This window comes from Planococcus citri, chromosome 5 (genome assembly GCF_950023065.1).
Source record: "Planococcus citri chromosome 5, ihPlaCitr1.1, whole genome shotgun sequence".
In the NCBI taxonomy this organism is placed as follows: Eukaryota; Metazoa; Arthropoda; class Insecta; order Hemiptera; family Pseudococcidae; genus Planococcus; species Planococcus citri.
In genome coordinates this window covers 15,106,277-15,120,164 of record NC_088681.1, presented here as the reverse complement: position 1 = coordinate 15,120,164, position 13,888 = coordinate 15,106,277, and the positions used below count along the sequence as shown (strand labels likewise).

Sequence of the window (13,888 nt, the reverse complement as noted above, 5' to 3'; positions counted from 1 at the left end):
TTTCATCAGAAACAATCGACCTGATTTTTTTTTCAATCAAACAAAAAACATACTTTATTACCTACACTGTCACTTCTTTAAATAGGTAGGTATTTATCGCCATTATGTACAAATGTACCTACATCAGTATACGAGTAAACTTCGACGAATTCATTTTCGATGTAATTTTTTTCCGAATGATTTCCTACCTGTAACTTGAGATAATTAAAATTTCGTAGTACCTAAGTAAGCAATTAAAAGAAAAACCACAGAAGTCTTGGAAAAACGGACGTGAGTCATATTCGGTCATAAATTGATGTATTTCTGTTGGCCGGCGATGCTTATCTAGATGAACATATATTCGAAATTCCCTCAATACATATTTTTTTTTTTTATTTGCCATACGATAGTAAAATACTCGTATTGGGTCCATTTTGCAAAATTGAAAAACCTGCTCACGAGCTCGAGCTCGTGCAGATTTTAGCACTTGAAAAAAACCGAAGACTTCGTATAGGTATCTTCAATACATATTTATTATACGACTTAGTGGGTTAGTTAAACATCTTTATACCTATCTACTACATGTGTGTGTGTGAGAGTACACTATATTATCGTACACTTAATAATATTGAAAAGGCACACCGCATACTAATTGGCCTTTTATCATAACGGCGGGCGATACGCCATAGCTCAGCGTGCGCGAACAACTGTCAAATGTTAATTAACTCGTCCTCGCTTTGCCTCACACAACCAACCATAGTACATCATCAGCACAGCAAAACACCTCTAAACAACATACTCTCGTATCTATCTGTGCTCGTAGCTCGTATATTTTACATACTCAGATTTTCCATGTAGTAGTGTGCCATGCATGCTATATACGAGTACGGGACGCTATTCGTGGTATTATACCTATTTAATTAACGGATAATTAATTTTTTTAAATAAATTTATTTCTCTACTGACATAATCGCATTTTGGTATCAGTGAAATTGAAACGTTCCACAGCGTGTTGCTTATCGTGTTCACTCGACGATGTGGCTGTTACCACAGTTTTGTTCACATTTTATACGTGTTTGCTCAAAATTATACTGGTTGAATTTTATAATTTTTTTAAAAACGTATCAATAAATCAATTTTTTTCTCTTATTTATGGGAAAAAATAATGAATTATTTTCACTTAGTCTGAATTGCAAAATTTAGTCAATATGTTCATCGAGTAAAATATCAAATCAATTTCTTCTAATTTAAATGCTCCTTAAGCTCCCTTCTGTTCAAATTATTCGTCCATCGTCCACGTATAAAAAAAGGGTACCATTTTGGAAAATCCTTCATCGACGACTTCACCTTGATGCAAAATTCCCTCATCATCATCATCATCATCGTCGTCGTCGTGAAAACCCTCGTATATAGTGTGACTATATTACAAGCCCAGCAGATAATAAAACAGCTTCGAAAAATCCCTTATTGCAATGGACACTTAATCGTGCATTTAAAACACATCTATGGCGTTAATTTTACGATTCTATAGTGTTTTTTCCATCTCCAACATGGACATGGCAGAGCACCATATTCGAAATTCCATCCTCTACACAGAGAGTTTAATATACCGATGTCAATTTGAATAAAAACACGAGCTAATATATCCAAAGTCATCGGAGCTTTAATGGCCCGCGATAATGTTATTTTATTGATGACGATGGTTCGTCGGTGGTTATAATTTATCTCGACGGTTTTTGTTTTTTTTTTCCTACATCACACATGTATGTAATTCGCATCTTCGTGTTTTTTTCTCCTATTCTTTTACGACCTGTACGATCACACCATCGTCGTGTCAGCCATCATAGAGAGCGATGTCGCGCTATTATGGCATCGCTGGATTTTATTGTTTATTTATTTTGCTTTTTCGTACATACGAGTATACGTCTGTGCTGTGATGAGTGTTCTAAATGCATCGAAAATATATCGTATTATTTTATCTCGCAATGGAATCATGATCTGGTATTCGGATGAGAAGATGACTTTATGACGAGTTTATATAGTTCGAGCTCGTGTATGCCATTTTGATCGACGTGGACGGACGTCTCGTTTCGTCAAATGGAAATGCAATTAAAATAGAAACAAAGGATTGTTATACGAGTATTACATGGAATAGTCGATCGTCTCATCTTCATCATAGAGCAATGAAGCGATCTGATTGGATGATTCGGTGTGAATTAGTCAGCCAGATCGCGGAATCGAATTGACGTGTGGGGCATGACGACGACGTCAAGACCGCCTCAGATATCAAGAAGACAGAAATGTGTACGTGGTTTATCAAAATATGTACGAAGTAGAGAAAATACCATCGTGTTACAAGAATAAGATAAGCATCCTTCGTGTAAAACTCGCCTTTGATTTTTCAAAAAAAAAAAAAAAAAAAAAAATGAAAATAGAACCACCTACCCACAATTTATAAAGGAGAGTACCATAACATTGTAAAAAAAAAAATCGGTTCCAAAAACTATAATAATTTCTCATTTTTTGCCCTTTTTTTCCTTTCATTTTTTTTGGCATTTTTCAAGATGCATTTAGAATTTTTTTTTCGCAATACCTTATGATTTTTTTTAAAGGAAATGAACTTCTTCATGAAAAAATCTCAAATGTTACAGCTTTTGTTTCAAATTTTGCAATAACTAATCGACCTTCCCCCTCCCAATTCCAAGCCAAATTCTGGAATTTATTCCTGACTCACAGACAATAAATCGTGACCTTTTTCATAACCTATTTTTCATATGTTCACCTCATGAAAATAACCCCCCACACCCCCCCATCCCCCAAAAAATTATAAATCACTTGAAACTGGAAAAAAAATTAAAAATTTGTATAGTAGGCAAGTAGGTCTTCAGTTTTTTAATTTTTCCAATTTTTTGAACAGATTTTCAATTTTTCCGATTTTTTTTCATTTATTGGGCTTTTTAAAAAAATTTCAAGTGTGTTTCGAGCAAAATTCATGACTTTCATCACCATTAGACTCCATGTCTTGACAAAGCTATGAGTTTAGGGTTTCGCTTCGACAAAAAATTCAAGAAGAGGGGAAGGGTGTGTAAGAAGACAAGAGCAACAAAGCAGAATTCTCGATTTCCATAACCCTCGGAATCTCAATTCAAATTCAAATCGACAATTTTTTCTGAAAAAACGTCAATTCAACGATTTCAAATCAAGAATTTCTTCTAAAAAAAAAAAAACGTCAATTCGACGATTTTTTCTCATCATAATCTTGAATTTGTAAACGATAATGGAATTTTTTCACCTTAACAAATACAATAATTTTTCGTACGTTTTTCTCAATCAAGATGACAACTTTTTGATATTTAAATGGACTTGGACTGCATTCTATAATATTCGTTTCTCTATTCATAGATCAAAAATTGTTTTTGGAGGAGGGGGGAGGGAGCACATGTTCAAAGTGAAGTTCTCATCATTCCTTAAAATACGTTTATTTAAACCAGACATCAAACAGAACAGAATGAAATAAGAAATTAGAAAAATTGAACGTTAAAATGTTCAGAGGACTTTGGCTGCATTTTTCCTCAAAAATGGTGGAATAAAATCTAATTTTTATGAATTTTTCAACTCGACACTAAAAAAATTTTTCGAATTCACTTAAAGAGGCGTTCGAATTTATAAAAAATTGATTTTTTTAAAAATCAACAGTCATTTTCAGTCCTCAAGAAACTTAAAAATTTTTTCCCCCCAAATCGTAAAAAAAAAAAAAATGAAATGAATAATTATTGAAAAAAAATTGTAAAATAATTCCTTCGAGCCAACACAACCATCGAATGCGATTTTCCAGAACTCTTTTTTTTCTGCGCTCTCCAAATTAAAATTCTCAGCATCTATCATTTTGTATTCTTTCCAAAATGTGCAGAAATTGAATCGAGGTGATTTTTGAAAACCCTCCCCCTCCCCTTGCACCTCCTTATGCAGACGGAAATGAAAAATCGCGTTGGATGTGCCAAAAGAATGAAAATATATTGACGATATCATCAGACAAAATAATCAACAGAATAATTAATTTGGAATTTTTTCATTTTTCACCATAGACAGCAGAATACGTAATTTAAACCAGAAAATTGAAGGAAAAAAACAAATTCTACCAATTAACCTAATCTAACCTCATAAATATTTTCCAATTTTGAATAATTATTTGATTTCCCTAATCTTCTCAGTTTATAGAGTTTTTAGCTTCCAAAGTGACTCACAAAATTCTCAATGTTTCACAGAATAAATTTCAATTTCATTATCTAATTTTCGAGTTTACAAGCTCGTAATCGAAGAAAGCAAAAAGATCATTAGCCCAATAATCATTTCAAGTACTCCCTCCCCCCCCCCTCCAACTTCTCTAATCACAAATCAAAATAACACGAATATTTCAATACCTAACTAATGCATTACCTAATGATAAAATACTTCTTTCTCACTACTGTCTCCCCCTCCTCTCTTCTCCTCTTCCAAAACAAGTAACCCCACTACTAATATTTTCCAAAAAAAACCTATTCTCACATTATTCAGAAAATTTCTCAAAAATACAGCTATATACGAATAATATTTCAATATTTTCTAACACCTCCGTATCATTTTTCTTCTTCGATACCTACACTCAACATCGCGATATCTATTTCACACGTATAAAAAAGCAAAAGCAAAACGATACGCTGCAGCATCACACATCTCATACGCGATTATATTCATTCAATAATTTAAAAACAGATAAACCATTGAAAAATATAGGTGCTTTTTCTTCTCCACTTTGCTCATTTCTTTTCACGTATATTCGTGGTAAACAACTTTATTAAGTTTATTACGACGTCGTTTTTTTTCTCTTTTTTTTCTTTCAAATATAATTAATTATTATTACATTTTCTGCGTCCGCGCTCGCCATATTATACAGCGATAAACTCTCCATCGTCACACATATACGAGTACATAAAAATCACCTTTTTTTCTCGCATCGAATTCGCTGATTTATTTAGATTAAAGAAAAAGAAGTGGACTAATTAACGCGACTTTTTGCGAGCTCGTCTTTCATTTATCCTTTCATAGCAACAACGTCGTCATTTCGAATTTTTTTTTATCATTTTCTTCCGTACGTGCCAATGTACACAATATGTCGTAGATCGAGATACTATAGCCAGGTGCGGGGGGGTATTCGGGAACCGTGTTGATAAAATTGCATAACTGGAACGCCGTAAATATGCGCGACACGTTTGACATGGTGGATCACAACGATGATGACAATCGTAGTGGTCATTGCACCATAGAAGATATAAATTTTGAAAATTCACAAGGAAATGATGTGTACGAAAATGAGAATTCGATTTATCGGATCTTTTCGGCCGCCGATTGGTCTTCTTAATCTTTTTTATCTTTTTCATCCGACTAATCTCGCAGACCGGCTGCTGGGGCTACGAGTAATTATCTCTCTTATCCTGTGTAATACAAATAACATAAGATAATTCCACGTACACGTATCGATAACATAATATACGAACGTCTGTTCTATTTTCAAATCCAATTTGGACGTTTCCTCGTTCAAGTCGAACTTTCGAGAAATAATTTACCTATACGTAAAATTTGTCTCTCACACGCAGACTCTGATGTCTATTCCAAGACACAGTGTAACCCCAAATGTCATTAAAAAAAAAAAACTGAAACAAAAATATAAATCTGCAGACAAACATCTGCGCAGACAAAACGAATAAACCCGAAAACAAAAAAAAAATCGCGCGAAGAAACGAAAAAATATAATCAAAATACAAAAAGAAACCTTGTTTTCGGATAATTCGTGCCTAATAACGATGACGTCAAACGCGCCGTTAATTAAGATAACAAACTTTATAATATTATAAAAGTACGCTTATTTATATTCTTTTTCTTTTTTTTCTCTTTCTCAACAGGTGATAATCGCGTGAAAGATGATTGGGCAAGAGGTGGCGGGATGAACATTCCACGCATGCGCAGACCGGAGGACCAGTCAGCAACTGCTGGACTAATGATGGAGGTGGTAAGATATTTGTATTTGAAAATATTAATATAAACCCTATATACATACATTCTATTATCGTACAAATTTATACCTCTACATATATGTAAATATAATTCAGGAAGATTTTTTTTCGTGTACGATATTATGTGGTCACGTGACCAGGTGCACAAGTAGGAGGGGAACTCGAGAGTTCCAAAAAATATTTTTTCAACTGGCATCGTAATGAGAAGAAGAGGAAAGTGGGGAGGGGGGATTTGAAGCAATAATATACTGAGGTATGCCTACACTTGAAGTCAATATAATGAGTTATCTTTCGCAAACTCTCATTCTCCATTGAAATGTTACGAATTCTAGTACATATATTAACCTCCCAACTCTGCCACAACTACACGTATAGTAGGTACTCGAGTGTCGAATCAACTTTTTTTTTGAAAAAACTCGTCTAAAAAAATAAAAGGGCAGCTGCATTCGTTTTCTGGCATTGATCATTCAAATTTTCTTACAACAGTTTCATGCCTTCGAAAAAAATGATCAATATTTCACAAACAGAACAGAAAAGTTGACCATTTTTCAGTCAGAAAAGCTCAGTTTTTCAAAACTGAGTCATAGTTTTAATTGATGATGAACGAAATCAGGACGAGGTGGAAGGGAGGGGAGGGGGAGAGAGAGAATTACGAAGGAAAGTACATACGTATAAAGAAACAGCTTGGCAAAAATATACCTTTTAGTCACATCTGCATGTTTTTTTTCTAATTTTCAAAAATCGAGCTTCCAATTTTGTTTTTTTTGGGGGGGGATAGGGGGTTTTTGACACTTGGGTAGTTATTGAATTAAATAAAAAAATTAATTACTTGGCAAAAAGAAAAGAGAAAAATTTGTTGTCAAATTGAAAATTTTACTGATAGAAAAAAATACCTATCTACCTCACACTAAAAAAGGCTTAAAGATGAACTAAAAAACCAAAAATTGAAAAAAGTTCGAAAAATAAATACATTTTAAAACGAAAAAAAAACAAAATCAGAACGAATCTAAGTCACTTCAAAACTTTAAAATTGAAATAATAATCACAGATTCTATACTTACGTTATTCCAAAAATAAAAATGAAAAAAATCGTTCATTTTCTCTCTTTTAATACGTAGATAATTTATCAGTCAAAATCGCAACATCTACATTGATATCGATCAAATAAAATTAATTTTCAGCACCTTCGCGAAATTACGGCTCGATGTAGAATTTTGGATTTTGACTATTTTGAGGAAACTTTGATGATGTTATATTTATCAATACCACTGATTTTGAAAAAAAAATTGAAAAAATTATAACACCAAAAAGATCAAATAAAATAGGTACGAAAAAAAACGTTAAAAATTAGCTTGAATCGTCGAGAACTAAATCGGACTCAGACCAAATCCCACCCCCCACCCCCTCATAAAAATTGATTCGTCAAAATATTCTGAAAGTCAACAATTAGTTCATAATTATTTGTATTTATGCCAAACCCATTATTTATCAGGTTCTACAAAAATCAAGGGCCGGAGGAGGAAGTGTCCCCCATGCCCTCCTTCTCTGGGTCCTAAAATTTCGAGTTGGAAATTGTCAAAAATCGTGGTATATTTTTCAACTAATGTGTAAAATGGCAAAAAAATAAATAAATAAAAAAAGAGTTGGGGATTTTCGAACGTGATTTTTGATGAAATTTACTCGTAATTTTGCTCTAGGATGAGGAAAATTCTCCATCGAAGCAAATTACGAAATTATAGGTCTTTTAGCGAACACTCCCAACACCTCACAAACCAGATGTGTCTGCATTTTTTTCAATTTTCAGTCAAATATCGAGACCTAAGAGGGCGTTTAAGAGACCCAATCAAAAAAATAACTCGATATTCGTATTCAGCGCTCCCAAAAACCTAATAAACCATACGTGACACGATTTTTTGAATTTTTAGGAAATTTTGGGCACCAATGGTAGCTTTGAAGGGGAGGAATTGGGAAAATAAGTTGATATTCTGTATTCGACGTTTTAGAAAGCGAATAAAACGATATGTCACTCGATATTCTTGATATTTTTTACATTTTGATCAAAATTTTAGTTTTCAGTTTTCTGTTTTTTTTTTTTACTCGTATTTGACCAAATCAAAAAGTGTAAATTTTTGGAAAAGTAATCGCAAAAATGCCAATTTTAAAAAAAATTGTCAAAAAAAGTCGATTTTTGAAGAAATTGTCAAAAATGTTAATTTTTGAAAAAATCCTCAAAAGTGTAAATTTCTGAAAAACCTAATTGTCAAAAAGTGTTTATTTTTGAAAAATGTCAATTTTTGAAGAAATTGTAAAAAATCTCAATTTTTGGAAAAATAATTGTCTAAATGTCAATTTTTGAAAAAATCTTCAAAAATGTCAATTTCTGAAATAATTGTCAAAAAGTAGATATCTATTTTTGAAAAAATTGTCAAAAATGTTAATCTTTGGAGAAATTGTAAAAAATCTCAATTTTTGGAAAAATAATTGTCTAAATGTCAATTTTTGAAAAAATCCTCAAAAGTGTCAATTTTTGATATAATTGTCAAAAAGTGTCTATTTTTGAAAAAAATGATCCGAATGTCAATTTTTGGCTTATGCAGTTGTTAATATCATAAAAATACACGCTTCCTGCAGCATTTTTGAAAAACATTTTAATCAAAGCTTCAAAAATTCGAAATTTTGCAAGTTTTTAAAAATTCTGGTTTCAAAACAATATTTTAACCTAAACTTTGAAAATTTTTTGCAAATATTTCAGAAACTACTTAATTCAATCACTGTTGAAAATAATTTCCCAAAATTGGACATAATGACAAGAAATTTCAATTGCTAAAAAACAAACAAACTCCTCATCGCCTGCTTCAAGAGCGGTGGCAGGGGGGAGGGGTTAAGGATGCTTATGATAACCACTTTTTTCCAATGTAAGGAACACAACACAAAAAAATGTTGCAAAAAATTGGAGATTTCGAACCCAAAACTGAGAAGATTTGATAATATGAAACGACCCTTCTGTAAATTGTTCACCAAAAAATACTTCAATTAGGTACTTATTTAATGTTCAGGTTGAATATATCATTTTGTCAAAATGTCATAATTTTTTTAATTTTTATATTTTTTCGAATCTTTAATTTTTTTTTCCTCATTTATGAACCATTTTGACCAATAAGTATCTATTATTTAATTTTTGATTTCTGAAATATTCCAAAAAAAAAGCTATCAGATTGGTTTGCAGATTTGACCGTAAGTTTTTTCACTAAGTAAGTCAATTTTCAATTTTTTTTTATGAGATTCTAGTTCAGTTTTTGACAATGTTAAAGTATACCCGATCTCGTTACTCTTCAGTCTTCGAGCAAAAAATTTCATACCATTTTTTTTCACTCCTTGAGTAAATTTTGACACGAGCTTAAAATGTGGTCGCATAAAAATACCATAAAAATTACATAATTTTGTAACGAAGAAATTTCTCAACATTTTTCTTCATTTTGTCTTTTCTAAAATCAAATTTTCGAATACGAATGTAATACTCATTTAGAAATATATTCGCAGCAATATAGATACATTAACACGTGTCAGGTGATACCTTATAATGATCAATGATGGAGAAAAAGGTCTAAATATTCACGAGCACTAAAACATATCTCTCAAACACAACACCACAGGAAACATCTACCATTGGGGGGGGGGGAGCCTTCAAAAGCTATTCCAATCGACTGTTATAGGCGAGTATATTGAACCATGTTGGCGGTTCACATTCACGTGTAATGGTACAACAATCTGTACACATAAGCCTTACACTTTATAGGTATAAAACCGTACATATATACGAGTAGTACATTACATCCTTCTGATCCTCACACACACAACACACATACATATACGACGAGTACAAATTATAAATGGCGCGATAATGTGTGTGATCTGTTACGTTACATTTGTTAGTTTACATTAAACACGTGCCCGAGAGTTTTTTTAGGACCCCTGCCAGCCTCCTCTCACCTAAACGTAACGCAAATGCGTTCGAGTCATCTAGCTTGTTAACAGATTTACTACATGGAGCACTATACACCACCATATATCCATTTCACGTACATTCACATTCTTCCATCTTGGATTAAATATACCTACCTCGTACTTTTTTCTGTATACTTCTCAGTCAGCTCCCTTGTTCCATTTTCTTCACTTCTCTTATTCCTGTTTCAATTATTTTGATTCGAGTCCAGATTCACTTTGGCTGAATGTCTCGAAAGGCACTTTAATAGAAATTGCATCCCAAAGGGAACTCAATTTTGAGTCTAAGTGACTGTTCGATGAGACTCAAACACTATTTTAGTTACCTATAATTTCATATTATATTATTATGTAGTATTCATTTTGACTTACCCACATTTTTTCTGCTTCCGGTCTCCAAAAATATCATCTCAAAAGCTTCTGAAATCAGATTTTTAAAAAAAATCAAAATTATTATTACCTAGGTTAAAATATGTCTGAAAAAAAATCGAAAAATTCTACAATTACATAAAATCATCATTTATTTACAGAGAAAAAATCGAGAGCTTTTTTTGTGAGCAAGGAGGAGGGGGAGGGGGGGTTGAAAATTGGCACCAAATCAATCAATAATATTCTCGACTTTTCGTTCATTTTCAACTGAGCTGATTAAATTTCAACCCAAACCAAACGAACGAGTCAATTTATTGACAACTGCAGCAGGCTAATTTAGCACACACGATATTATACGATAGGCGTGCATCACTCTCTATAGGTACCTATACAAAATAATACGACAAATCACAACCGTACACCCCCATCAACGTCGGCATGAATAAATAAGTACGCGTATATTGATAAAGCTTTCCAAAAGGGCGGCTTAATTAAACATCCGGATGATGACCGAGGGGTGGGGGGAGGGGGAGGGGGACGCGGAGGACGGGAATGAAGGAGACGACGACGGTCGCTCTCGCTATATTTTCTATATAGTTTCGAATCATTTATCACGACGAATTAACGTGCGGACATAGATATCGACTCTTCTCTGAATGCAACGTTGTGGCGGCTGAAGCTGCCACCAAACTCAACCCTTTTAAACGAGGCTTGTATATTGATTAACGAAGAAATAACGCGCCCCAATCGTCGCTATTTACAATACGCTTCAAAAAACCCAACGACCGTACCCCTTTCAGCTTTCTTCATTATACATACCGCATTACGGTTCGATTACGTATACGAAAAAATGAAAAAAAAATACTCTATGAAAAAGAAAGAACGAATACCGAAATACTCGCAGCATTTTTATAAAAAGCTCTCTCACTCGGTTTCTCGTATATTTTTTAGCTCTGCATAAATACACACATACACAGACGCGATTATATAATAAGGGGTCGTGAGAGGGTTAACTCCCTCACGCGCTATAGTGGTTCCCATGTTTTTGTATTTAATCTTTGCCCTCACGTTGCGTTGTGACTCTCGCGAAAGAGTTGGCCTTTTTATTTCTTCGCTATTTATTTATATACTACGAACTTACATACATGACGCGTCAACTTGCTATACGATCACCCCTCTAATTAACCAGCTAATTAGCCAATAAGAAGTAATCCGATGGTCGGGTTGTTTGCCCTCTTTTCTTCTTATAGCATTAGCAGTATGGTAAACTTGGCTTTATTGTCTGCGTCTCTGCTCTTTTCGTCATCTTATGTATACCGAGGCTTTATATGTACATTTGTACACCATGATGAGAACAAAACATCCCCTTCTTTACTTCCTCCTACGAGTTTTAATTCTCTCTCTCTCTCTCTCTCTCTCTCTCTCTCTCTCTCTTTCTAATATTATGTGAAGCTAAACATTATAGTTAAATATTGTACCAAGAGTAGAAGGACAATACACCAGGGGGATGAAAATACACACCTTAGCGTGTATGAAATATGAGTATTTTGAAGGGGAACTGCATACTTAGATGAATTTGCTGAAAACTTTCTGAGCGATTAGTGCTAAGCATCTTCATGGTGATTAGGAAATTGTTATTTGGAATAAACGTCGACTATAGCATCTCCTCGAACATCAATTAATTGACTATTTACAAAAAAATACAATTCCCAACACCCACAAAAATTTTGAATCAGACAAGTGCAAAAATATATCTCCATCAAAAATTTCAAGACCTCAAAATGAATTTTTCGATTTTTGGTCAATTTTGGAAAATCAAACTTATTAGGCCAAGCATGAGAAAAAAAATCAAAATTTTACCAAATTGATTAAAAAAGCTGTACTCTCGACCCGCCAAATCTATTGGAAACGACTTAGAACCATTTTGAGCAGTTTTGGAGCCTCCAACGAATACATCCCTGGCAAAAATGTCAGAGGCTCGAATGAATTTTTCAATTTTTGGTAGATTTTAGAAAATCGAACTTGGGCCAAACATGAGGGGAAAAATAAAAGTGCTACCAAATTGACCTAGAAAGCTATATTCTTGACCTGCCAAATCTATTGGAGATGGTTTTGAACCATTTCAAGCAGTTTTAAAGCCTCCTGTAGATTTTTGTGTCTTGAAATTTTCATAAAATTCACTCTGCACTTTAATGTCAACATTCTGAGTCAACAGAAGACACGTTTCAAGTCGTTTGGGAGCCTCCAGCGACTCTTTGAAAAATCAGGGTTGAGAAAACTGAAAAAAATAAAACGAAAAAAACACTGTGAAAAGTGAGTTTCCAAAAAAAAACCGATAACATACGTAAAACAAAAAAATCTGAAAACTAAAACGAAAACGAAAATGAGAACTGGAAACAAAGATGAATTTACCAAAACCAAAAATAAAACTGAAAACGATCCGTTTTCAATGATTTTGTTTTCAGTTTTTTTTGTTTATAAATTTATTGAATTTTTGATTTTTTTCTGCATATTTTTTAGCAACACTTTTCTCGAGGTAGGGTAGTATTTTTTTTTATTTTCAATTTATTTCAATGTAAAATAAAAATTTGAGAATGAAAGCTCGCTGATGGTAGTAAGCAGGGCTTTTGTTACATATAAGGGCCCAAAACAAATTTCAAAAATACCTATCAACAAATTGCCATAAGAACTTAAAAAATGAAAGATTTTTTTTTTTGGGGGGGGGGGAGAAGAGAATGAAATTTGACAAGAAAAAAGGAGCTTTTAAGCAAGTTTGTAAAAAACAGGACTTTTGTTTGGCAAACTTGGAAACAAAAAGAGGACTTTTGAGATGGGTAAAGCAAAAAATCAATGTCTATCGTCTTTTGAAGGTTTTGGCAAAAAAGGAAAAATTTCTGATCAATTTCGGCACAAATTACGAACATTTGACTATTTTATTAAAAAATTATTTCCTGAGAATTTTGACGAAAAAATGATTCAACTTTTCGTCAACTCGCCAAAAATTGACTTTCTCCGACAATTTTGACGAAATACGAGAATTTTTTTGGCAATTTTGGTAAAAACAGAGGTATTTTGGGCAGTTTTGGCAAGACCAGGGCCCTTTGACATTTTTGGCAAAAATTTACCCCTTTTGACAATTTTATCAAAAATGGACTCTTCTTGACTATTTTGCCAAAAATTGACAGTTTTTGACATTTGACTTGGGCTTTGGCAGAAAAAAAACAGAACATTACAAGCAATTTTGGCAAAAAAGAGAATTTTTGGAACAAAAAGAAGACTTTTTAAACAGATAATGCGAAAATCAATTATTTTTCATTGTTTGTGGTGGGAGGGAGCGTACAAAAAATTATGGACTTGAAATTTTCGAGAATTAGTGTGCCCCTATTCCTTCCCCCTTGGATAAAAATCCTGTTTAGAAGTATTCTGATCACAGATGAAAAATTTTCAAGTACCCACTCATAATTTGTAGAGGTATCTGGAGACATCAG

The 13,888-nt window shown here is 33.2% G+C and overlaps 1 protein-coding gene across 4 annotated transcripts in view; it reads left to right on the top strand.

Moving 5' to 3' along the window:
- LOC135848818 (zinc finger protein basonuclin-2-like) overlaps positions 1 to 13,888 on the top strand; it is a 212,504-nt gene that overhangs the window by 21,648 nt on the left and 176,968 nt on the right. For 2 of the 4 annotated variants that reach the window (XM_065368850.1, XM_065368848.1), the window contains exon 2: positions 5,919 to 6,022. In XM_065368850.1, coding sequence (XP_065224922.1) covers positions 5,919 to 6,022 — 104 coding nt within the window. Of the gene's footprint in view, positions 1 to 5,918; positions 6,026 to 13,888 lie in introns of all 4 variants that reach the window. The other 2 variants (XM_065368849.1, XM_065368846.1) reach the window with 1 other exon arrangement.